Below are 27,497 nucleotides of genomic sequence, written 5' to 3' on the forward strand. Positions count from 1 at the left end.
TCGTTCGTTTGCCGCGAGGAAGAAAAGTCGCCGTCGGTCGTCGTGTCGTCCGGCAGGGGGAAAATCGTCGTCGTGAAAAGCGGTGAAAAATCGCCCAAAACCGGCTGGAAAGTGGCGTGATTTGTAGCTGAAGTGTTCGTGAAGGTAGTTACGGTGTTTTTGGGTGGAAATTTGCGTGATTTGGGTGTGAAAAATGTGGTTGAAAAGGCGATTCTGGAGTGCATTTTTCAGTGGAAGAAGGAGAAGGGAAAGAGGAAGAAGAAAGCAAATGATTGTGTTTCTCTTTGACAGAGGCAGGGACGTAGTCGAGGGGTGGGATTAGAAATGTTTACAGATTTTTTAACAGTTTAATCTAAGTAAACACAATTTTGTTTTGCTTTATTTTGTTTGATTAAATGCTGAACTATGAAGCTGGGTTTTCAAGTTAAAACTTTACAGTAGTTTTGATGAATTTAAAGAATTTAGTTGAATATCGTTTTTACAATTTTCGTTTGGTTGATATTAAAAGTTTAAGATCAACATTTTTTCCGATTCTTACCGTGAGAAATAGGGCGCGCCGTTCCAAGTCTTGTTTCAACGGCTTTTTCCTTCTTCTCTGCTGTTGTTTCTTCATTCAGTCTTCTACTGCCTGACTCGCGTTAGTTTTGCTGGTGTGAGAAGCGTGGTGTTAGCCGAATGATGATTTGTTTTTCTTCTTTCCCGCCTTTTGGTCTTTCTATCGTTTTCTGCCCGATTTCGATATTGTCTTGGGCGTGTGTTTTTGGACGGCTCGTTTTTGTATATTTCATATGTTTTGAGCTTGGAGATTCCTGCGAGAAAGAAACATGTTTATTTTTAAACTCGTTAGAAACATGCTGAAATTATGAATCGCTTTGCTTTTATCGAAATATTCCATTAGCTTTTTCAAGTATTGCATTAGGGTTAATTAGGAAAATTCATTAGGCTTAGAATTTGCCTCAAAAATTTAGCTTAAGTCTTATCTCTCACCCCGAAGCAAATCATCCGACCCGATTTCGGAACGTTCGATATGGCATTTCATGCTTTTATTAGCTTGTTATCTTGCAAAACCTCGTCAGTATACTATTCAAAAGCGCGCCAATATCGCTCGAATCAGCGTACCAAAACAACCAGCAAACCGTCCGTTGGTGACAAAACAACAAACAACGCTGGCGTTTTTTAAAAGGAAGGCCGATGACGTAGGCCGGAGCTATTTTTATGCCCGCGATACACACACGCACTTGGATCGGTCTCGATAGATCACGCGAACGCGATCTTGTGGTGAGGTCGCCGAGCTGTGGCGGGGCACGCAAAATTTGCATAAGTTGAGTCACTTTTGAAAAGCGTTTAATTGTAGAGTATTTCTTGGGAAGCAGTTTTGATTGTTACCAGTTTTTTTTTTTGAGAAATTAAAGAATTCAAGGAACAATTTTATTTTAGAAATTTTTGAAGTTTGTTTTAGCTATAAACCTCAAACTGCCAAGTGGGACGCCGAAACGCACGCGGTTTGAGCTCGTAAAGTTAGTCTTAACAGGGTCAGCAGGCAGAAGTTTACGTTGCAGTTTTTAAGATCACTGAGAAGCCAGGCAGGAGGCCAGCTCGTCCAGGTTTGTTCAGCCTCGTTGCTCATCAATCAGGGGGGCAAAACGCAACAGTTATAAGCTGGTACGGAGCCCGGAAGGAAAAATTCCATATAAAAAACGCTAAAGAAACCGTCAAGCAAGCAGCAAAAGTTTCTAAAAATTTTATAATTTGGTAAATTATCAAATTTTAAAATAAGACAAAATTCAACTTGATAATAAAAATTCAGAAATCTAGGGTAATGAAAAACTTGAACACAGTCGATTATCCAAAGTCCTTGTCAAAACTTCTAACAAAAAGCTCCAAAATTACCTGAATTTATGTAAATTTAGTTTGACTAAAACGGCGGCATTTAAAATTTATTTGAAGAATTAATATATTAAAGAATTGTAGGATTTAAAATTTAAGAAGTTTAAGAATTTAAAATTTAAGAATTTAAGAATTTAAGAATTTAAGAATTTAAGAATTTAAGAATTTAAGAATTTAAGAATTTAAGAATTTAAGAATTTAAGAATTTAAGAATTTAAGAATTTAAGAATTTAAGAATTTAAGAATTTAAGAATTTAAGAATTTAAGAATTTAAGAATTTAAGAATTTAAGAATTTAAGAATTTAAGAATTTAAGAATTTAAGAATTTAAGAATTTAAGAATTTAAGAATTTAAGAATTTAAGAATTTAAGAATTTAAGAATTTAAGAATTTAAGAATTTAAGAATTTAAGAATTTAAGAATTTAAGAATTTAAGAATTTAAGAATTTAAGAATTTAAGAATTTAAGAATTTAAGAATTTAAGAATTTAAGAATTTAAGAATTTAAAAATTTAAGAATTTAAGAATTTAAGAATTACAGAATTTTAGAATTTTAGAATTTTAGAATTTTAGAATTTTAGAATTTTAGAATTTTAGAATTTTAGAATTTTAGAATTTAAGAAATTAAGAATTTAAAAATATAAAAATATAAGAATTTCAGAATTTCAGAATTTTAGAATTTAATAATTTAAGAATTTAAGAATTTGAGAATTTGAGAATTTAAGAATTTAAGAATTTATGAATCTATGAATTTAAGAATTTAAAAATTTAAAAATTTAGGAATTTAGGAATTTAAGGATGTAAGAATTCAAGAATTTTAGAATTTTAGAGTTTAGAACCTGAAAATTTAAGAATTTTTGAATTTTGGAATTGAAGTATTTTTGTAGATTTGTATCTATAAATTAAAAAAAAAATAGGATTTTAGAATTTAGGGAACAGCATCTAATTCCAGCGTGCCTCTAATGTTGGCAGGTCAGAACTTCGACATTCAATTAAAGCTCATTAAAAGCGATTTCAACTGAAATCGAGTGATAAATAGCTCAATAAGAAGTGAGCAAGCAAGTTTCTATCAAAAGTTTTGCAAAACTAGTTGTTTAAATAGTGAAAATCTGCAAATTGGATGGAGTTAGGAGCGAGTGCTTAACCTGCCAAAGATACGAGAATTTCCCCTAGTAATTCAAGAATTTTAGAATTTGAGAACTAAGATTTTTTTAACATAATTTTTGGATTTTGAAATTAATTTAGGAATTTAAAATTTCTAGGTTTTTAGAATTCGGAAATTTAAAATATGCTAAATTTTAACAGAAAAGAAAATGTCTCTTAAAATAATAAAAATACATTGTATAGCGTATTTAATCAAATAGGCTGCCTTAACGATTCGTTCAAAGCGGAAATATGCTTAACTTTAAAATTTCATTTCACTAAACCTGCTCGCTCCCCTCTTCAACTCCGACCAGCATGTTTACGCACTTTACACAAGCAATGTAAACATCAGTCAGCGCTCGACACTCGTCGTGCCACGCTTCAACGCAGATTCGTCTCTTCACTCTGGCAGTTGTTGTTGACACCGCCACGATGTTCAACATTAGCCGGAATGGTGTCATCTTGAGGGAATTAGTGGAAATCGGGCTAGGGCAAGAAGATAAATTTGACGACGAGACTCTGTTGTGAATCTCAGGAGATGGATGGGTTCTTTTTCGAATTCTCGGCATAATTGTTGGAGATTTATGCTTCCAAGTGTGATCGTATTAACATGAAAATCAAACAACCATCGACTCGAATAAATAAGCTCGAAAGGCCCTTCGAAGCTAATCGTGAACCGTTTCTTGCTTTCAGATTGAAATGTATTAGCTGCGCGCCAGCACGAACCTGTAGAGACTAGAGAAACAACCATGGCAGATCAACCGAAACCACAAGAGGTGTCCGAGCCGCGCACCCGATCTCGGTCCAAAACGCCCGGCCTGCTCAATCTGCGGGTCAGCGTCGAGCGGGACCTCAACGGTAGCTCCGACAAGACCAAGCCCACCAAGAAGGCGCCCACCGTTACGTAAGTATACCGATCGACGACGATCTTCGCATTCTCACGAGTTCATCTCTTGCAGCACAATCCAGGAGGAGAGCTCTCCCCAAAAAGCAGTATCGGTCAAAAAGACCCGCACGGTAACCTCGGACTACTCGTCCGACAATACCTCGCCCGAGGTCGTCGTCTCCATCAAAAAGCTCTCCGCGGACGCACTCACGGAGAAAACCTCCACGATCATCACAACGTCGACGACAATCACCACATCCACCAGTGCTGCGTCCAAGGAAACGTCCAAGTCGACGACACCCGCCATAAAGGAAACCAACAAAGTGCTCGAAGCCACCCAGACGGCGATCCTGCGGACGAGCACCCCAAAAGCCACCTCCAAGTCGTCCCACAAGAAGATCACCCTAACGCCCGAGGAACTCCAACGGCACTCGGCCTACAAAGAGTACAAAGATGCCGGCGAGTACTGGAACAAGTTCCCCAAGACGGACTACACCTACTCGGAACTGTCCCCGCATCGGCGCGAACTCGCCGCCGGGATGATCGCCATGCCCAACATGTCCCGGCCGGGACTGAGCAAACACGCGGAACGCGTCAGCGTCATGATCCAGCGAAATCCCACCCAGGAGTCGTTCATCCGGCAGAGGTACGCCATCAGCGGACTGGCCGGCGGAAGCTTCGCGCACTCCGACCCGTACGACTCGGGTGAGGAGCAGCTGGATCTGTCGCAGCTGTCGGCGGCGTCGCGGAGTTATCGGAATGCCAGCTACCAGCGGAAGACGACCGTGGTGCAGGAGCACCGATCGATCGTGAGCCGGTTTTTCCTGTCGATCGTGAACGTGTTCTACGGTAGTGCGCACTCCGTGTCGCGGCTGTTCAACAAGTCCGAGCATAACATGTACTACACGCGCATCGAAGATGAAAGAGGTTAGTGGGGGATTGGTTGGGATGATTGGAGACTTGTAAAACTGTAGACTTGTTTGTTTGTCGACTTACTTCACCAGTAATGTTGAAGACCGGTTTTGACGTACTTGGACTGGACATAAAGGTTCAAGATATGTGTAGATTTTTTTGAACGGAATTAAAAATAACAAAGGTACAAAATTCAAAAAAAAAATGCAAATTAAAAAAAATCAGGAATCACAAAATTTAATCATCAAAAAATTAAAAGGTCAAATTGAAAAAAATAAAATTACAACATTAAAACAAAAATCTGCATATAAACTAGAAAATTAAAAAAAAAACTGTTAAAAATTTAAAAAAATTTAAAAAAATCCTTCCAAAAATATTTTATTACGTTAAAAATCAAAAATAATCAAAATTTCTAAAAATAAAAAAATACAAAAATGTATAGATTTGTCCTCGTTTTAGAGAATTTAACAATTTAAATTAAATTATTTTCTAAAATATAAATCCAATATTAAAAAAAATACGAAATTCATAAAAAACCAAAATTTTTGCTTAAAACACAAGGTTTTTAAAAATTAAATAATCAAAAAATTCAAAAACATGTAAAATGCAATACAAAATCGATCAAAAAAATTAAACCTTAGGAAACTTTGATGTTCCAAAAATTTAAAGAATTCAATGGGAAATTTAAAACAACAAAACATTTTAAACATTACAAAAAGTTCAAGACCTGTGTAGACTTATTTGAACGGAATTAAAGAAGTGCATTATTAAAAATAATACAAAAAAGTTTAAATAAAACAAAAATCCCGAAATTAAAAAATAAAATTAAAACAAAAAGAATTAAGAAAATTTAAAAAATCCATTGATTGAAAAAGAAAACCAGGACTTGAAAAAACGGTAAAGAAACCACAAGAAACCAGACAGTGTTAAAATCCAGAAAATAAAAAAAAAATCAATACATAATAAAATTATAAAAAAAAACGTGTTCCAAAAAAAATACACAAATATGACGAAAAAATCAATAGATTGATTTTTTTAAATATTTTGTTCAAAATTTCTTAATTAAAAATACTGAAAAAAAAATATTTTTGCTAGAAAAGTTTAGATTTTTTTTCCATATTTGAACTTATAGAATTTTTTTTAATTTTAGTTTTATATAAAAAAAAAATATTCTGCATAATTTAATTTTTCAAACAAAAAAATATTCTTTTATATTTTTTTTCGGTTTTGTTTTCTGTTTCAGACATGTTTTATTATGTTTTATCGTAAGGGTCCATCCATAAACCACGTGGACACATTAAGGAGGGGGGGGGGGTTGTATGGCGATTGTCCACGCTCCATACAAAAAAGTTTTTTTGTATGGATGATTGTCCACGAGGGAGAAGGGGGTTGGTTGAGATTTCCAATAAAAAGTGTCCACGTGGTTTGTGGATGGTCCCTAAAAAATACTTTTTTTTATTTTGTTTTTATTTTTTATTGATATTTTTTTATGGAGTTAAGGATTTTTCTGATTTGTATGCTAATTTTTGTTTTTAAAATAATTTTTGGATATTTTTTGAAATTTCGTTAAGATTTTTTTTTATTTTGTGAAATTTTAAAATTTGATCGTTTATATTTAAATTAAAGTTTTAAATTCGTGCTTTTGATTTTTAACCTGAAGTTTTTGTTCTTTTAAAATTTTGTACTTAAAAAAATCTAAGAATAGAAAAAATCCAAAAACTCATAATAAAATAAAATAAGAAGAGTTTAATGATTTATTAAAAATATAAAACATCAAACATATTAAAAAAACATGTAAATTAACACAAAAATATTTTTTTACAAATACAAATACAGCAGGTTGAAAAATTTAGATGGATTAAAAACTATACAAATAAATAAAACCATTCAAAAATCTATAAATTTTAAAAAATACAAACATTTTAAAAAATAAAAGAACATAAAAAATTTAAACATTTCCGAAATTTAAAAATACAAAATCAAATATTTGGAAACAATAAAAAATATACAAAAAAAATCAAACTATAAAAGAAAATTAAGAGTCATAAATTTAAAAATCTAATTTCTGTTTTTTTAAATGGAAAGTCCAACAAATGTTTTTTTTAATCTGCTTATTAAATTAGGTTTATCGGATCTTCTAAAAAAAATCCAAAAGTTTTTGAAAAGGTAAAAAATGTTTAAACATTTCTAAAAAAATCACAACAAATCAAAAAAAAAATACAAAATTAAGAAAAAAAGATTTCAAAAAAGTGTGTCGATCTGTAACGACATATTTGTACGTAATGGTCTAAGACTGAACTGCTGAAGACCTGTAAATACTTGAACCGCTCTCAACGCCAATCCTTTCCCCGTAGGTTTCATCGGCAAGATCTCCTCGCTGTTCAACGCGCTGCTGACGGGCATCTTCAAGAAGCTCTACCTGCTGATCTCAACGGTCCTCTTCCTGGACACCTGGCTGCTGCAGACGTCCGCCAGCGACGTGACCCAGGGTCGCCGCAAGCGCAAGTTCCTGCTGTGGCTCCTCATCCTGCTGCCGTTCCTGCTGTTTGGTGGTAAGTCTCCCTCAAACCCCTTTAATCGTTCTCTTCTCAACCCCGCGAACTCTTCCAACCAAAAACTCAAACCAAACAGGACTCTATCTCTACCTCGATCCCGCCCCGATCGAGTCCCTGCGCGAAATGCTCCCCACCGTCGGCAACCCCTTGCAACAGCTTGACCTCAACTTTGAGCTGCCGAGCGTGGAACCGGTGCGGGCTTTCGCCGCTGAAAAGTGGCATGGAGCGCGGGATTTCGCAGGCTTTTATCTGGACAGCCTGAAGGTGCTGTCGGAGAATGCGTTCGCCGAGGTGCAGAAGATTTGGCAGGAGAACGTCAACGGTGTGGCCTAGGGTCGGAACTCTTGTGCCATGACCCCGGAGCCGGTGGAGTTGACTTCTTATACTTTTTTTTTAATTGATTTGCCACATTACGTCAAGTATCACAGATTTAAGTTTGCCATTTCGTGGAGAAGGATAGAGAAAGCGTTGAAAGAGAGAGAGAAAATTCATATTTTAAAGCGTCAATCATGATTACGATTTCCGGTAATCGTAATTTGTTTTGTATTCATAAAAACTCACTTTAATTTGTATTTTATCGTCGTTTTGTATTGAATGTATCGCGTCCATTTCGATTAATAAAGAGAATACACAAATTAATATTCAATCGAAAATGCTGTTCTGCGTGTTTTACTCCACACGAACTTATAAGAAGTTTCCCAAAAAAATAAGACAAAAAAAAACAGGTAAGAAGTAGTTCGTAAGTTTCTATTGAACGTGTGCTCTCTATCCTTCTCTTGGTCGGTAGATTCTTCAGCGAAGTGGCAAAATTAACTGTTTTATTTCGATGCAGGCTAAATTAATTTTTACAAAGTTTTGAGAGAAGGATAGTTGGCACACGTTTTTATTCACGTGTCTTGCAAAATGTCTGAAAAAGGGCATTCTGGTCTTTAGAGAGAGAAACAATAAACAAAAATGTTTCTAAGTGTATGCATCTAAGCCGATATTATGCCTGGGCGGCCTGGGTTCGATCTCAGAAGGTCCCGGTGCCATTTTTCGAGACGAGATTTGTCTGATCACGCATCCGTCGGACGGGAAATAAATGTTGACCTAAAGGGTTAGGTCGTTAGCTCAGTCCAGGTGTAGGAGTCGTCTTCCTGGGTCCTGCCTCGGTTGAGTCGCTGGTAGGCAGTTGGACTCACAATCCAAAGGTCGTCAGTTTGTATCCCGGGGGGTGGATGGAAGCTAAGATGTAAAAAGAGGTTTGCACTTGCCTCAACAATCAAGCCTTCGGACCACCGATGGAATAATCATCATCAAAAGATTTTCATTGGACGTTCATCAAGAGAAAAAAATCCGAAGGGAGCATGGCTCTTCTCTCTCGCGCACGAAAGATTGGTAAAAATCATCATCTTGATTATTCGGCGGAACATATTTTTCACTACTTCACTTGCAAGTGTAACGTCACACGTCGAAATATAACCTGTCACATTTTGTAGTAGGGCATTGTGTGTAAACAAGTGAAATAAATATTTTTAAGTGGTGCTGACAAGGAAATTCATAAAAAAAATCATCAACAGATTGATTTTCTTGGAGAAGTTCGGGAGCGATTTTATTTTGCCTGATTTTCCTCCTCTCTCTTTCGCGGGTGAAGAAAGTTTGCAAGCGAAATTGATTTTTTTGCGATTATTCCATCCCTGCTTCGGATACCTAGTTTTGAGTAGGAATCTTGCAATCGAGAACGTCAACGCAATGCCTGTACAGCGAATAATTTGATTTCTGATTATTTGTCAAATTAAACTAGTCGAAATAAAATAGTAGTTTATGCAACAAGTTGCAAAAAGAGGATTTTTTCAGCACGAGTCGTACATTTATCCAACGAGGTTCACCGAGTTGGATAAATACGAAGAGTGCTGAAAAAATCAAGTTTTGCAACGAGTTCCATACAACATTTTTTGCAATTCCAAAAAACACACTGAGTGAAATTTTATGTCAAATTTTCATTTTTTTGTCAATAAATCGTTTAAATCAATTTTTTTTTGAAAAGTGTTACTTTTCGAAACAAGTGCTGAAAAGTTCAACTTTTCAGCACCCATTTGAGTGCTGAAAAGTAGAACTTTTCAGCATTTATTTTATTGGTACAGAAAAGTAGGCTATTTCGTCGTTTTAGAATAACAGGAAAAGTAAGTAGTTTCACGACGGAATTGCAAAAAAAAATATTTCAGGCCAATGCAAATTTTATTTCAAGTTTTTGTCGAAAATGACTACACATTTTCTAGTTAGTTAACCCTTTCAAACATGATGGGTCATATATGACCCAAAAATAAAAAAAATCAAACCTATAATTTTTGTATGCCGATAATGGACGATAATGCTAAAAAAAAAAAAAATCTAAAATCGACTTAATTAAACAAAATCGTGTTAGATCTTCGATGTTTTCACCAAAAATAAGTATATTTTTTAAGTGTAGTTGTATTTAAAAGTATTTTTTTATTATAATTATTATTAGAGACATTTTACCACTTTAGTGGCATTCATGTCCTGTTAAAACGTGTTACGAAAGTACACAGATTTTCATAATTTGCTACACGGAAATCAACCAAACCGTAATTTAGTTTGCTTTTTTACTAAAATACTAAAATTTTCATAAAATACCGTATTTTTCAAAAAACAAAAATTCTAACAATAACTCCAACGACATTTTGCATGCTTCAAACATAAATTAAAATATTTATGCTTCATATAATTTTTTTGTTTGATATCCATATATATATATATTTTTTTGTATTTTCTAAAACTTACGATATTTTGTGAAAATTTTAGTGATTTACTTAAAAACAATAAATAAAAATGCATTCAAAAATCGGCTTTTGCGAATTTAGAACATTTTAGTATTTTTAAAAATTCAGTATTTTCTGAAAATTGTATTTAAAAAACTTTAATAAACTGATAATACACATCAAATTTAGCTTCGTTTGAGTCCCATATTGCAAATGATAAAAATATAAGTACTTTCGAAAAAGACGGTATTTTGTGAACAATTTTGAGTACTAATACTTTGAAACTACATTTTCAAAAATTTATTCTTAGTGAGAGCATTGAAAATTTATCATGAATTTGTTGAATTAAGTGGATTTTAGAATGATTTAAAAAATGAGTTATCGTCCGGCGGTTTGATTATCGCCGATAGAATTATCGAAATAACGATAGAATTATCGTTATCGTTATTGAGGCTCGATAATTTTATTGTCAATAACCTTGGCTCATAACATTAATTTTCCCATCATTAACTAAAAAATATTAAAAAAATATAAGACCTGAAAGAATTCAAGGAATTGAAAGGTATTTTTTCAAAAAAATCAGAAATTTAGAGAAAAATTTAATTAAAATTAAAAATTAATTAAAAAAATACAAAAGTATAAAATTGAAATAACTACCCATGGTTTCAACACTTTTATGAAAAAAAGTGTTTTAAAATGCATTATACACCTGTCCAGTTGTTTTGCCATCATTAAATTCCAAAATATCTAAGTATTGACGAAAATTTTATTTTGGCGAAAAATTAAAAAAAAAGTTTTTTGCTTCACATTTTTTAATGTTATTTTATTAATGTTTAGTTTATTTTAATAATAAAAATAAAAAAAAACTGCAAAATAGAAAAATAACAATAAAGTATACAAAAAATTAAATTAAAGATTATTTTGATTAATTTCAAGATTTTGAAATTTTATGAATTTTGAATTATTTGTATTCAGGAGTCAAAAAATCTTCAAAATTAAAAAAAAACCTAACAAAATGTTTGATTTCTTTTGCTATTTTAAACAAAAGTGATTTCGAAATATTTGAACCAAGAGAAATCTTTGGAAAGTTCTTAAAACACTCATGTGTCCCGAACATTTATTTAAGATATTTAATAAAATATTACTTGTATAAAATTTAAAATCGATTTTCTTTGAATTTTGAATTTTTAATTTAAAAATAAACAAAAACTATAAAAATGAAATGTTTTAATCAAAAGAAACCTTTGAAAAGGGCTAAAACACTATTTTGAAAAAATAGATTTTAACTTTTTAAATTATTTTAATAAAATTATATTGTATTAATTTAATTAAAGACAAAAATATTGATAAATAAAAAAAGCGAAAAGATCAAACTACAAAATTGGAAAATTCTTAAATTATTTTAAATATCCAGCACTAAAGAAATGTTTTTAAAATTAAGAAATCAAGCGAAACATTTAAAAATTTCTGATTAAGTGCTTTAATTTTTTTTTCCTTTTTCAATTTTTAAATATTCATATTTAATTTTTTTTATATTTTCTAATAATTAATTTTTAAATTCATACCGTTTTGTTTTCCCCCAGCCTTCCTGCTCGCCGACGAGGACCAAACGATCGTCCTGCCCGCGTCGAAGCGTGCCACCATCGCGCTCTCCTCCCTAGGAGCCGTCCTGCCCGCCTCCCTCAACCCGTCCGACCTGGACGCGTTCCGGGCGAACCTGTTCCAGAAGCTGGACTGGCGGGAGTCGTCGCTCTCGTGGAGCGCGCTGCTTCCGTCGCTGGACCTGTGGAGTTTCTGGGACCGGTCCCCGAGGGGTGGTGGTGGCCAGCAGCAGTACGAGAACTTGAAGAGCGGACTGCAGCGCAGCTTGAGCGCGGAGGAGTACGACGAGCTGATGCGTCACATTGACGCTTATATCGAGGGGCTGCTGGCGGAGAAGTACAGGAAGAAGGAGGAGGAGGCGGCGGCGCAGAAGGTGAAGCGGGAGATTGAACCGGAAGTGGTTGTGCATGTGGCAGGGGTGGTGCAGCAGAGTTTGAAGGCTTACAGCTATGAGTTGACGCAGGGGGATGTGGATCGGGTTGCGGAGCAGGTGAGGGTGACGCTGGTCAAGTCGTATCCGGAGGTTTTCGATCCGACGGTGAAGGGTGAAAAGCGAGAAGCGGTTGGGATTTCGGAGGCGAATTTTGTGGAGATTCAGCGATTGATCAAGCAGCAGATAAGCGTTACGAACAACAACTTTGTCATCAGCGATCAACAGTTGGAAGAGCTGCTGATGAAGATTTTGTCGTCTGCGAAGTTGATGGATTTGATAGATTCTAGGATTCTGCTGAAGACCAAAGACTTGCGGGGTCAACAGGAGTCTCAATCAGCGTTGGTTGAAAACTTGAAGAATGAGATCAACGAGATCAAGCAGCACTTTACGGAGAAACTGGCGGCCAGCAGTCTGATGTTGGAGGATAACATAAACGTGTTGAAACGTAGTCAGGACAAACTGGCGGAGCAGGTCAGCGGCTTCCGGATCGAGAACGACGAAAAGTACATCAAGCTGCTGGCGGACATTGACGCTCGGTTGGCCGCGGTTCAGCGCGAGCAATTCTCCGGACTCAACAGCATCATCAAGAAGAACATTGTAACCATTCTGGGCATGAACGTGGAGCAGGACTTCACCGACGAGGATCTCAAGACGTGGATCAGCAACCTGTTTGTCGCTAAAGACTATCTGGAGAACCGCCTCAAGGAGTACCAAGCCGGCGTGAACGCCGTAATCCAGCAGGAAATGGAACGCTCCGCGGCCACGCTCATGAAGGAAGTCAGCGACCGAATCCAGCAGGAGGTCCTCGTGTCCATTCAATCCCACAAAGCAGATCTCAACACCGCAACGGACACCCCACCCAGTGCCAGCGGCCTCACGGAGGACACCGTTCGGCGGATCGTCCGGGACGCGCTTCGCATCTACGACGCGGATAAAACGGGCCTCGTGGATTATGCGCTCGAGTCCGCCGGTGGTCAGATTCTTTCAACTCGCTGCACGGAAAACTACCAAACGCATTCGGCGCAGATCTCGATCTTTGGGATTCCGCTGTGGTACCCGACGAACACGCCCCGCACCGTAATTTCACCCACGATGCAGCCCGGCCAGTGTTGGGCGTTTTCTGGCTTCCCGGGATATCTGGGTGAGTAGCGAACATAGATGTGTGTAGCGAGTAGTGTAGTTATATTGGTGGTGGCTTCGCTTGGTATCATTCGTTAATTTTTTGAAAATGCCGGAGAAAGTAAGATGTAAAATTGCCTGTTTCTATTGAGTTAAGAAATCAACCTTCATATTTATTATTTAGGGTTTTTTCGAATTTTGAGGAAATCCAAATGTTTAATTTTTTTGTTCCTAAAGATTGTCTCAATTCGTTTTGAGCACTTTACATAAAATTCCGAGATCTTTTCACTATTGAACGGTTCACATCAACCAGAATAAAAAAGTTTTCTACAACCCTTTTTTTTTATCTCTGAAACTACAGATTCAATCGATGTAATTTTGTATTCAATCGATTCAAAATTGACTAAAATAGGATTTAAACCAAAATCAAGTTTAATTTTTAAAGAATAATGTTTGCCTTTCTTGCAGGCCAAGGATTGATACCTAAGAGCATGCAATGGCACTGACCTTGTTGCGTGCTCTTCGGTTGACGTCCACGTAAGGAACATCCTGGAAGGAGCGTAACTAACTACATCCGTAGTTCTGTTAGATCATCCGAATTATCTTGATCAGAACAGTATAGCTCTGGTTCCTTGCGAGTGTCCTATTTTCTTACCTCCACGTTGGCTTGGTTTTCATGATGACCTAGCTGGTGGCCTGTGGAAACGGATCGTAAATCTTTGACCACCGCGGGTCAGAGTCGAGACGGCTTAAAGAAAGGGGCGCAACAATGTGGAAAAGGGAAGTAATTTGTGATTGTAGACGGTATTGTTTTGATTCGCAGTATGTTGAGTCAACTGCTGTGGATGTACCTGAAACATCGCACAACGGGGTTTCTATTCTTTCCGTTTTTATCTACCATTAGAGAGCCTGGAGCTTATTGGAGAACGGACATCTCAAGCCTGAAGTGCCGATCGAGGCACGGGAGCTGTCAGACGGAGGTGCCTATCGAGCAAAATCCTTTGTCTTTTGCTCGATTGGTACCTCCGTTTGACAGTTCTCGTGCTTCGATTGGTGCTTTGGTTTGGGATGTCCGTTCTCTAATAGGATCCAGCCTCTCTATCTACCATCTATATTCTGTTATTTTCTTGATTCTCTTATTTCTCAACGTTTTTCCACTCTATTTACTTATTGATGCTGCTGTAACAAACTGTCTGTTTTCCCTTAATTTGGCAGCGATTTATTTTGTTGTTAATTTCTTTATCTACTTCATCAATTACTATCTTTCTTTTACTATTGATTCTTCAAATAGTTTATTTCTTTCACGGTCCATTGGTTTCAATCTTCACCCTTTTCTTCAAACAAATGAGGTTCGAGCCCTTACTCAATTTTTGGAATGATCAAAGAATAAACACAAATATTACTATTGTACTTTTGAAAAACTTTTATAAAATGCTTAGGACCAAAATATTGTAACAAAACACCGCGACAGAAGAAATAGCAACAGATAAACACGACTCAACAATAGGGAAGATTTCAGGAGAAAACAATACACAGTAAATCACAATAAGTTTTTGAATTCAAACTAAAAATAAAACAGTTTTTGCTTTAATGAAAGTTGATAGGCACACTATAAATGGTTAGGCGCTTATACTTACATCAAACCCTACGTAATGTACCACCCCCGGCCGAGTTAAAATGCGTAACCGGAAAAGAAGGTGTGCATGCCTGGCACGAACACTCAAAGCGTGTTCTAGCGTGCTGCTCGTACTGACTCAGAGCAAGGGTGAGATGTAGGTGTAAGGGCAGTGCGTGTTCGTCGGGAACCTAGTGCATAAGATCGGTCAAGGCCCGTTCTTACACTGAAAATTGCGAATTGCGAATAATGTTTGCCTTTCTTACTAATGAAAGGTATAGGTTTTACTATATGGCTGGACATCATTTCTATCTTCGTAAATATTACAATTCAGCATAAATTTTCATCGGAAAAATCGCAAAAAAATCACACTGCATCGATTTTCGACTTTTGATTTTTGAGTTGTCAAGTTGAGCTTCGAATGCTGGCGCATATAGTTTGTGGTTCAAGATATACTCGTTTTGTAGTAGCTTGTCTATCGATGTTTCCTACAGCATGTAAGATATTGTAGCTTTTCGGTTTCTTAGTGCATAACTGTTCAATGTTTATGCAGAAACCTTTTCGATATAGGAAATTCATCCGGATAAAATCAATTTGTTTCCCGTGTGCTCCTAAAAACGCCTAAAAGTAGGCTTCATTTTTTCGTCTTTCTAAGCTTTTATCGTTTACATCATTTTCAAGATATTCAATGTTTGCGACGCCAATGGCTTAGGTACTCGCGATTGAGTGTGTAGTGGTGCGGTTGTAAAAATGGCTATCGCTGACTCTGTCACTTTCATAGAAGCTGAATGGCAAGCTTTCCTGCACCGTGCGGCACACGCGGTTTCTCTTGTACCTCGGTTTTGCTTTGCGCCTGCTTTGTTCGACACATTGATTTAAGGGGTTACATACATGTAAATCGACAAAAAAGTCAGAGGTTGGTGTGAGCACGCACATAGTTTTATTTAAATTCAATTTTCAGGGCATTAAAATATACATTTTCATCTATTATCAAAACAAAGTTAAAAACATTTGGTTGTATCATTGCCGAGATAAAGCAGTTTCAAAAAACGGGTGCCACGATATCTCAAAACTGCCTTGACCAAATCGGCTCAAAATTTTGGTGAAGACTCGTTAATTCGGTCCTGTGTGTATAACGAAAGCTGATTTTCAAAATACTCATTTAAAAAAGACGAAAATATTTTTGTGTTTTCAAATAAAAATCGTCAGTTTTTGGTGTTTGTATTTTTTGAAAAGCAAAATTTCAAAATTGGGCTTCCTCATGCACGCGGGATATGTCTTGAGAGTTTTCACCCCGAATTTAAGCCAGGTTAGTCCATCCCTTCTCGAGATATCGTGGCACCCGTAAATCAACTCGGTGTTACAAGAAAGTTTACAAAGTTTGACAGTCCGCTTTGCGCATAGAAAAAAATTCAGTTTAAATCGTCTCTTCTCAGTTTAATCATGTAATATCTTCATGAAACATTCAGGAGTGACTGAAAATAATTTGTTTTACTGGATTCAATAAATTTTCTGTAATATGATTTAATACTCGCAAAACAACTTTACATGATTTTTGCAATTGATTTTATGCAGCAAATTTAAAAATTATTAACTAAAATAAAAGAGAGAAAATTCCAAACTAAAAAACATCAACAAAAATTAAATCCTATAAAAGATATTTTTCTGGGATCGAATCTCAAATATTCGCTTTCTATAAATTCTTCTCGATTAAAATTTTGTAAATCATAATAAACACTTTTTAACTTTGGGCCCTGTTGTAGCCCAGTTCAATACAAGAAAAAATGTCAAAAAATAATAACAAAGCAAAATGAACGAGGGGTCAGTGGATGCAAATATGAAAATCATTAAATAAAAATTGTTTATTTTGTGTTCATGAAATTTCATGTTACATTGAGTGGAAGTTTGAAGGTATGTCCGGAGATATTTTGAGTAACTTTACTTTTTATTTTTTGTTGATATTCCCCTCGTCATTTTTCGATCAACTCAGTTTTCGAACAAGCAACTTCAAAATGTTAATGGAAATAGAAGTCTGACAAACTAAGAACACAATTTATAACACATTTATAATACTGCGTTGATGATAGTTAGCATCTTTAAGCTTGTTTCGAAATACAGTAGTTGTTCGGTAACTGGGCGTTCGATAACTGGGTCGTAGCCCAATTAGAAAGCAGACAAACGTCAAAAAACCAAAACAACTCGAAATGACCAAGGGTTAATGGATGCCAAAAGCCTGTTCATTAAAAAAACCTTTTATCATACTTTTATTTAATTCAAGTAACAATAAAAGAAATATGTAAAGTATTGTATATGCATCGGTGGTCCCCTCGTTATTTTTCGTTCAGCCCAGTTAGCGAGCAGCATTCGGTGAATGGGCTACGTTCTTAGCCCAGTTACCGAACAAGTCAGTATGTAGAATTTTTGTGAAATTCCGATTAACATTTCCGCAAAAAAAAAGCGAAAAAAAAAGTTCATCACACCCAGTTCGAGACGAGATTTGTCTGACCACGCCTTCCGTCAGACGGGGAAGTAAATGTTGGCCCCGGTCTAACCTAAAGGGTTAGGTCGTTAGCTCAATCCAGGTGTAGGAGTCGTCTGACTGGGTCCTGCTTCGGTGGAGTCGCTGGTAGGCAGTTGGACTAACAATCCAAAGGTCGTCAGTTCGAATCCCGGGGTGGATGGAAGCTAAGGTGTAAAAAGAGGTTTGCAATTGCCCCAACAATCAAGCCTTCGACACTGAGTTTCGAGTAGGAATCTCGCAATCGAGAACGCCAAGGGAATGCTGTAGAGCGATTAATTTGATTTGTTTTTTTTTTTTTGTGATTTAAGAAAACTTAACACCTAAACTCCCCAGCCCGAGAAAAAGGGGGAATTTCTTTCCATACAAATTTCCCTTTTTTCTCGAGCTTGGGAGCAACGATGCCAGATTATTTTAAGGGAGATCTGTATTTTCTTAAAAATAAATCTGTATTTTATCAGTATCATGTCAAATTTGAAGCCATAGAAGATTTTCTCAATTTTTTGACAGCAGATTTAAGCTTTTAAATCGTATTAAAGCATAATTCAGTTACGAAATTTGTGATTTTTTTTTGAATTTAAGCCGTTTCAAATATTTTTTGAAGTTTATGTCCCTCGACTCTGACCAAAGTCGAGGGTGGGGGCAAAAAAATAAAAAAGTTTAAACATTGAATTTACGAGCCATGGTTTCAAGTAAGTATTGAAGAAAATTTATTTTTTTTGCAAAAAAAAAGTTTTTGCGGTGCTGTACTTTGGAATTTCATAAAAATTCAAAATACTTTTAATCCAGCCCAAACATGCTAAATATGATTATAAATGCAGAAAATGCGTTTTAGATTGTTTAAAGTTGATTTGACTTCTATTTTCATAAAAATTTTGAAGATTTTTGAAAAAAAAAAAATTTCCCCCAGATTTTTTGTACCAATTTTAAAGGGGGGCGACATAAACTTTGAAAAATATTTTCAACGGCCTTAATCATTTAAAAAACAAATCTGTATATACACATTTTTTTTTGCGATTTTCCGGATCGAAAAACTGTATAATACAGATTTGTCTGTATATCTAGCATGGCTGCTTGGGAGTTTAAATATTTTAAATAATAAAGAAAATGTTTAAAAAATTGTTCTTGAAATAATTTTAATTGAATATTGGACGCTATTTTTTTAATTTTAAAATGGAATTTTCGAATACTTACTTATGAAAAAAGTTGATCATAACTTACACATGTCAAAAAAATTGAATATGGTTAGGTAGAAAACTGCACTCTGCGTATCTGTTATAGTAATTTTTAAATGGATTTTTTTCGCTAGATAACATGTTTTTTTTTGTCGTTTTAAAACACTTTTTTATTTGGCAAAAATAATTGTCAATTTATGTTGTGTTGTAGGTCAAAAGATGGAGTTTTCGGTCATCTAAAACATAATCATAAAATAACACTGACCTAAAAAATACAAAAATGACTGCGCAGTAGGGTGACAATAAAAAAATCGACCTCTGGGATACCCTCTGATTCGATGTCTTAATGGAGCGTTCTTTAATTACGTAACGCAATAACTTGGATTTTTTCAAATATTTTCCTAACCGTTTTGTATGCTTTCCCATATTACATTCAATTTCATTTAATAATGTTTAATTTAAACCTTGCTTTATTTGTCCCTTTGTCTAGTAGCAATATTACCCCATAGTAACACGTAACAACACTTCTTAGCACACACGAAATAATTTGTTTACAGACAGCTTATGGTAATCAAATTAAGGAAAATTGTCACGAGCAACCTTTCCCAGACCATTGTGATTTATGTTTTCACTGTAAGATGTTGCTGAATATCGCTGTTATAGCATTTTCAGCCACGTCTGCAATCGGTTCAGAATTTTGTGGCCTCAACGTAATAACTATTCCTGTCAAAACTGAAGCAGAAACCACCGACGCGTTTGGAGTGTATTATTTGGAGAAATACATCCCCCTGGAGCAGACTCGACCAGTTGTGCGTCAAAATCCCGAACATTTGTTCAATCTTTTGTACGATCCTCGGGAACCAGGCTGCACGCAGCTGACAGTCGAGCGATCTTCCGTTGGAACCCCCGACAAGTTCACCTTTTCCCTTTCTCCGGATTGTTACCAGAAACCGTTCGGAAGCGTTGTATCGCTAGATTATGCCGGAATGTCTCAGGACGGCGCCCGAACGATGCGCTACAAATGCAGAAATGGAACGCTCCAGCTGGCGCACCATTTTTCCGATTTTATTCTGGTTCAGCTGAGAGTTTCGTTTCTGTTTGCCGAGGAGCTGCTGCTGATGGAGGACTTGTCTGCGAGGGCGCCGCCGGGGTCGTGGATGATGCTGCGCCGCGATACTGGGAATGGAACTAAAAAATGCGCCTGTAAAAAGCTGGAAAAGTTTACCCGGAAATACCAGATTGTATATGAACAGATTTACCATGACGTAAAGCCGAAAAAAAGAAACGAAATTTCAATTGTTTGGATTGGCGGATCGATTGGTGTTCCGATTTTTGTGGTGATCGTCTGTATAGGTTTGAAATGGGTAGTGTTATGATCATGTTTAGAAAACTAATAAATTCACGCGGATGAATAAATTAAGCAAATATTTATCCCTATAAGGGGAGCAATCCTGAATTTATCTTTTTTTTTAAATTCATAATCGTATGTTTAATCAACTTGAGAACAAAATAAATAAATGTATAAAAATCACATAAAAATACATCAAATTAAAAAACCTTTAAAAAAAACATAGAAAAAGGCCCAAAAAGGACGGTCACTGCCAGTGATTGCACAAAATGAGATATTTGAAAGCTTTCACACAGCACCGGTCATGATCGTTGTTACGAAGCGACCGTAAGGGGAAAATACCGGAAGTTGAAACGAACAGAAACCAAGCTCTTCACTCAAGCAGCCGTTCGATTTAATCATTACTTGTTGCAAGGCTGTAATATCAGCAATGAATTGAATGAAATATGAGGAATTATTTTAAAAAGTTTGTTTAAAGATACTTTATAATGTATGGATAGATTTAGAACTGATAAAGTTGTATTCGAATTGTGGCTAAATATCGATAAGTTAAATTTTTTAATTATAAAATTTATCTCAGAACATTAAATATAATAAAGTACATCTCGATTTTAAATTTTTGAAATGAGACTTCATATATTGAAAATAAAAAAAAACAACGAAGTTTTAAATTAAACTTATGATTCGTTAAACAAGTTTAATTTTTTTTATATTAAATAACTTTAATTACTCAATAGTTACTTTAATTACCCAGTAATTACTTTTAATTACTTTTATTCGCTGTATTTCAGCATCCAATTATGCTTAGGTTATTTTATTGGAAATTTTCTCAACTTTTCGAAAAATATATTTTCGGGAATAGACAACACTTAAAATTCAAATACGGGTAGGGTATATGGCCCTATTTTGGACCTACTATGCAAAGCGTCAACATATTTCGCATAGTTCTCAGGAACGGTCTAACTAATTCGGCTCGATTCAGGATTGTTTTGTGCCTTAATTTATGCTTAACAAAGTGTACTATTGAAAATTTAAAATAATTTAACCATTTCATTGTAATAAGCATTTCAAGTAAAACATTTTTTGGATGCTTTTTGGACTTATTGAATGTATTTTGGAGACATCGCTGAATCTATTTTGGACCCACACTCTGATTGGTTGAAATTTGGACAACTCGAATTGCGGCGTGCAGTGGCAACACGCACACTTACAAAAACTCGGTTTGATAAACCAAAGGGCCTATCCACGATTATAATTTGGAGAATATTTATTTCAGAAATTAAACAATTATGATGAAACAATGGATTTGAATTTGAAAACGTGTTTTAATCATATTGAATGGAAACTCACGCATCTTTAGCAGGTCTCTGTCCTATTTACAATTTGCATATTCTTACGACCTAATTGTTCAAGCATTATAACATAAAAGACAACCCGTTATTACTCGCAATAAAAACACCTAATCTTAAAATTAAATGAATGACACAGATACATAACAAGTTACAATGAAAAAAGGTTCTAAATTTTACGCAGAGCTTATGTTCAAATATTATTAAACAATCAAGAAATTTTAAAGGGAGATTATAGCTTGTTACTTGGTGTGAAACTTTCTCATCTGTCATGTTGATCGAGTACAGAAAACAGAGAACGCGGTTGAACGCGGTGCACGGGGATCACTGGAAAATAATGCTATTTATCAACATTTTCTTAGTTACAGTTATTTAACTTTTTAAACTTTTCAAAATTTCATGAAAAGTTCTTCATGAGGTACTTTGAGCACTTCTCTACCACGGTCAGTATGATTCCATACCATTCCGTACGTATTCAATTTTACTCTTCATTTTGCGGAAAAATATCAAACCTATCAAAGTCACCCCGGCTATATGTCTCAAATCACAAAATTCATAATGTTAACATCGCATTAACCTCTTATGCTTATTTTTTTTCGAAGATTTTTATTTTTCTAGCTGTTTAGAGGAGCGGCCGTGACTGACTGGTTACGGTGTTCGCTTTGTAAGCGAATGGTTCTGCGTTCGATGCTCATCTGCTCCCAACGAGAAAGATTAGAACACAGAAATTAGAAATGATGAATATGAACGAAAAATCAAAGTCGCTCGAGGCGGGGTTCGATCCCCCGTCCTTTGGGTTGGTAAGCAAAAATGCTAACCACTAGGCCATGACGACTTGGTGAACTTGGACTGGAATTAGGAATACTATTACAGAGAGCGAGTTGTGGCGCTATAACCACGGCAAATAGTGTCCAGGTCATTCGTGGAAATACAATGTCCCATCCCAGAGGGTCCCGGAGTACCAAACCTTCTTAGCATGGTGCTCCCAACGAATACAACCAAATCTCGGAGCGTATGGTGGTGTGTCCCCACGCTTCTTCCTCCCTGTCGATTCAGAATTGTGTTGTTGTTCGAACACTTAGTGCTCAAACTCAACCTAATTACGAGTCATCTCTGCGATACGGCTTTACGCAGTAGGCCTGGCCGCTTTAACGCTTGTGATGTCTCAATGCATTTCAATGCAATGGCGCACTACAAATGTTAATAAATGACAAGAAGAGTGCTAGGCGTCATCTAACCTAAGGCACTCTTCAGGATCCCTTCGAAAGATTGGCTGCGCTAGGGTCTGATTAGATTAGATTAGATTAGATTAGAAGATTTTTATTTTTCTAGCTGGTTTAATTGTGTTTCTAACATGATTGTCACGGTAAAATTTAAAAGTGTAATTTATTATAAACCAACGCTGCCAATTGTGAAAAAAATCGTTATAGCTGTGTTTAAAAAAAATATATATAGAGATAAATATGCAAAAATCAGATAAAACTTACAAAAAATATATTATCCATATGTATATTTCTCTGATTAGTTTGCAATACGTCTTAAAAGTCATCACGATCTCCGACACATTTTTGATTTTTTTCTGAACCAAACCAAATTTTGTTTGTTTTCCAGTAAAGAGCATTCAAAAGACGTGCAGACGATAATTCAAAGCAATTCGTAAATTGATCGAGAACTAATCGAAAAATTGATTTGTTTACAACTAGCGCTTAGGATCTTTTTAAAACTAACTCAAGATTTTTTTTTAAATTTAGTTCATACGACTTTTTCAAAAATCACTCGTAAGCGATGTTGACAGCTCTTGTCACGGTGACAGCTGACGATTTAATGAACTAGACCCTTTAGGTTTTTCAATCGTTTCTCCTTCAATTTCAACAGGGTAGCCAGTTTGCATTTTTGGAACAAAAATTAAAAATATATGCGGCTAAATTGGTGATAATGATGTTAATGCAAAGATAAATCAACATCAGTTTAAATTTTGGGATACTTTGCAATCGGTCCTAACAATCATCTAAATCTCTAGCATCAATTTGCATTTTTATCGTTTAAAAAACATATTTTCATTGTTTCTGTTAATCATTTGCTTTTTAAAGCTTAGATTTCATTCAAATAATTACAGTAAAGAACTTCAATTCAAAATATTAAATTAAAAAATTTGAATCAATTTCAATGAAATATCGAAATAAATTGATAAGCAAAACTGGCAACACCTTGTTATGCATGTGTTGGTGATAGCCTTGAACCGACGGCAAAGTAGCTCCAAAACTGATCCAACGCGGCTGATTTGAAAAAATATTTTGAAATGAGTTTTTTTCGATAACAGAATAGTTATTTCAATGGTTTAGTGACGGAAAACAAGAAAGAATTAAATAAACAACAGTTACATTGCTCGGAAACCGGACGAAATTGCTTGGTGTCAGTGCAAAACAGAAAAAATCATCAAGGTGTCGCGAGCCAAATCTGATAAGCAACGAGGCCGGAATTTTTGGACCTAATCGATGTGCTAGGAAAATGAAAGGAAGTTCGAATGGCGTTGGAAAAAGTGGCTGAAAAAGCGGAAATAATCAAAAATGTTAACATTTTTGGAAGAGGTAAGATACAAAACGATCCTGCCTACACATTCTGTTGGTTGGATTCAGTGAATTCGTACTTTAAAAGCCTGAACTACCTCGGTTAATAAAAATAGGTCCAAAATAGGTACTAGGTCCAAAATAGGGTCATATACCCTATTTTTCAGCTAAAACATAACATCTTGAAAACGGTGCACTTTATCAAATCTGTGGTTTAGGTACTTTTCGATTGTAAAATTTGATTTTACATTAAAAACTGTAGCCAACAAAAAAAAATCGAGTATAATTCTTATTTTTTTTCAAAAACCACAAATAAAAAAATCGCTGGCAATATTCTTGTTCATTCTAGAGGTGGGCAAAACCGCTCTTTCTTAGGAGCCGCTCATTTTCGTTCGCTTATTAAAAAAGCCGCTCCTTTGAACGGGTTTTTCGCTCTTTTTTTAAAAAATTCGGATGAAAAGTTTTTTCAAGAAACCTGTGATTTTATGAGTTATTTCACATTGGACTATTATGAAGAGTATTTTTTTCCAAAATCTCTAAACTATTCTGTAGATTTTTATGTATTATTTTACAAATTATGCAATTTGAAATGCTCAAATTTGTATTCCGGTAATACTTTAATGTACCATCAGTTGTACAATGAAAAAAAAGCATTGAATTATTTGAAATTGTATTTTCAATTCTTAATAACAAATTTAATGCTTATTTCTTTGGAAATTCAATAAATTATATTTATAACCAAAATCGTGCCATCTTGAAAAGGTTCTTTCAAAAGACCGGAGTTTAAAAAAGAACCGCGGTTATTTTTTTGTGAGACACGGTTCGTTCGCTCTTTTCAGTGAACTGGCTCTTTGAGCGGCTCGCTCTTTTTTTTGCCCACCTCTAGTTCATTCTTTTCTATGACTCAAAAGTTGCGTTTTTTTGTCCCCTTGATAATATTAATAAATAAAAGAAATTGAGAAATTAAATTTTTAAGACTTTTTTTTCGTGTATTTTTCCCGAAAAGTCCTCATCAATGCACAGTAAAAAATAGTGTTATTTTGGAAGGTTACCTCTTTTATGATGTTATTTTACCTCAATTTAGACTGAAAAAGTGACACTACGCCAGAAAAGTGATAAAATAACACATTTTCAGAGGTAACATTACACATTTTTCTGACGTAAAAGATGTACCCCTTTCCATATGTAATATTACCATGTTTTTTTTACTGTGTACCTAAAAAAGGATTTTCGTATTTCGTAAGGATCTCTGACAAAATTGTATGGAGTCTTGGGTCAATGACACAAAATGGCTTTTTTGGTCATAGGGAAGGCCTCCAAAAAGTTTGGGTCAATTAAAAAATGGTTTACGGTATCTAACTCACCAGGAACCTTATTTCAGAACTTAAAATATTCAACCTCATTTCGTCGCCATCGTGCTAACTTGTTGTACGTGCATTTTGGGACAAATTGAGTTAAGAACGCCATTTTGTGCAGCTCACAATGCCTCATCTTTTGACCTTCACAGATCCCCAAAATTTGATTTCAATCCTGAGATATTCAATGAAAACCAAAAAAGCTCCGAAATTTTTTGTCACTCTACATATAAAAGAAGTTTCAATCCTGTCGTGCTATCTTGTCACTCCCTGAAAATTGATGTAAGTGCGACAAAGGGCAAAGGGATTTCAGGTCAGGATGCGTTTGACGCACGTACAAGTTAGACTACCGTAAACATTTTTAATTATAACTCGGGACTCCAGCAACCAACTTCAACCAAACTTCGAGACAATGCACAGAATGGTCAGCCAAACAAAACGTGTTTGTTATTGTTTGCATTGCGTGCTTTCGTTTTTGTTTATTCAAGGTCAAACATTAAAACGTGTTTTTCTCGGAACGTCAAAATGACGGGTGCGACATGATAGCACGACGACGTCGATTTCAAATTGTTCAGTTTTTTGTCTAAACCGTACCTACTCAAAAATGAGTAAACGGGGCATCTGTCAGATATGCATAAATTTCAACTTAAATCTGCGTGAATTTCCCTCAATTTTTGTTGATTTCTGAGTTAAAATAACTCAAATCTTAAAGACTCATTTCTGAGCAGCATAGAGTTATCTACGTGCTCATGTATTGCGTGTACGTACACGAAAAAGATTGAGGTTAAATTTTGTACCCGCCAGCAAAACAAATGGTGTGCTAGTGTGCGTGAGAGCAGGTTTAGATAGCTCTATTGGTATTGTTAATAACATTTTTTTATGTCTATAAATCGATGTCTTTGTGCTTTCTTGTTCTAAGTAGATAGAAAACCCAGCATGGTTAATAGAAGAGAGCACTGAGGCAGAGATCTGCTTATTTGAAATATTTCAAAAAATACAATAAATTCAACAATTGTTTCCAGTTTTGTGCTGTTATTTTCTTTTTTTCAAATCTATTGATATAACTCGTAACTCAATAACTCATTAGTGACCATATCATCATTAAATTTACTGCAAAATACATCTGCTCCAAACAATTCTGACCCTGTTTCCCCTTCTTCTCTCTCTCTCTCTCTTTTTCTCAATTGCAGTCATCCAGCTGAACAGCGCCGTCGTCGTGACAGGCTTCTCACTGGAGCATATCTCAAAACTGCTTGCCCCGAACAACCAAATTGATTCCGCCCCGAAGAATTTCTCCGTTTGGGTAGGTTCCTCCCCATCAATAGCTATGCATGCAGCAGCAGCAGTAACAACAACAGTATATTTGCATGTCCGGCAATAGTTAGCATAGCTCTACTACAATTAGCGAACAATAACAGTTGCATGGAAGGCGGGATGCAAGAATTGCATTTTTTTTTAATTAATTTATTCTCTTTTAATCAGGGCCTGGCCACCGAGCACGACCCCGACCCGGTCCAGCTGGGCAGTTACGTGTACCAGGACAATAGCGCCGCCCTGCAGTACTTCCCGGTGGACGAACCGACGCGGCCGGAACTGGCCGGGCGCGCCTTCCGGATCGTCGAGCTGCGCATCGAGTCCAACCATGGCAACGCGCACTACACCTGCCTGTACCGGTTCCGGGTGCACGGCGAGAGGGTTTGAAGGGAACGCCCCTCGCGAGCTTCAAATCGTTGTAAATAGCTTCTTCCTTTTATTTATTTTTATTTGCCCTAGTTTGTAAGATCTCGCCCCTCGATTAACCTTCGTTTGTAGGTTTTAAACTGTTTCATTTTTTTTTGTGCGCGTTCATTAGTCGATAAGCGATTTATCTTTATCGCATTAGAGTAAAGAGATGGTGCAATAACTACCATTACTTTGTGGCGGACACACAAGTCAGGAACCAAATCTAGCACTGTAAGGCACCCCAGCTGTCATCGTTGGCAACTTTCGCGACCGTGAAGCTTGCTGAACGACTCTGTTCTTTCTACTCACCCCTTCTTTTCTGTTGCTTCCTTTCTGCACTAACTATTAATCCTAAAAGCGCTTACGTTTAGAATTTATTTAGTTTCTGGGCGATTGGAGGCGAGTTTGTTAAGAATTAAGGCGTGATCGAAGTGAAATGGAAGCATTTGAAAGTGTCTTGTTGGAATGGAGACGTGTAAAATGAGTTGAATTGTACAGTTTTGACTATTGTACACTACAAGTTGGAAATATAATCTAAGAAAATGTATTTTTTC

General features: G+C 35.8%; 1 protein-coding gene across 2 annotated transcripts; it reads left to right on the forward strand.

Moving 5' to 3' along the window:
* Positions 1 to 27,497, forward strand: LOC6049703. Of its 2 annotated transcripts, XM_038262233.1 has the most exons (7): positions 1 to 144; positions 3,722 to 3,932; positions 3,988 to 4,841; positions 7,181 to 7,378; positions 11,724 to 13,316; positions 26,412 to 26,524; positions 26,704 to 27,497. In XM_038262233.1, exons 2-7 carry the CDS (start codon positions 3,778 to 3,780, stop codon positions 26,920 to 26,922), a joined length of 3,132 nt encoding a protein of 1,043 aa, XP_038118161.1. In that variant the 5' UTR covers positions 1 to 144; positions 3,722 to 3,777; the 3' UTR covers positions 26,923 to 27,497. The 2 variants fall into 2 exon arrangements, with proteins under 2 accessions (XP_038118161.1, XP_001866407.2); XM_001866372.2 differs by lacking the exon at positions 26,412 to 26,524 and having other exon boundaries at positions 26,704 to 26,905.

Source organism: Culex quinquefasciatus, chromosome 3 (assembly GCF_015732765.1).
Source record: "Culex quinquefasciatus strain JHB chromosome 3, VPISU_Cqui_1.0_pri_paternal, whole genome shotgun sequence".
NCBI lineage: Eukaryota > Metazoa > Arthropoda > Insecta > Diptera > Culicidae > Culex > Culex quinquefasciatus.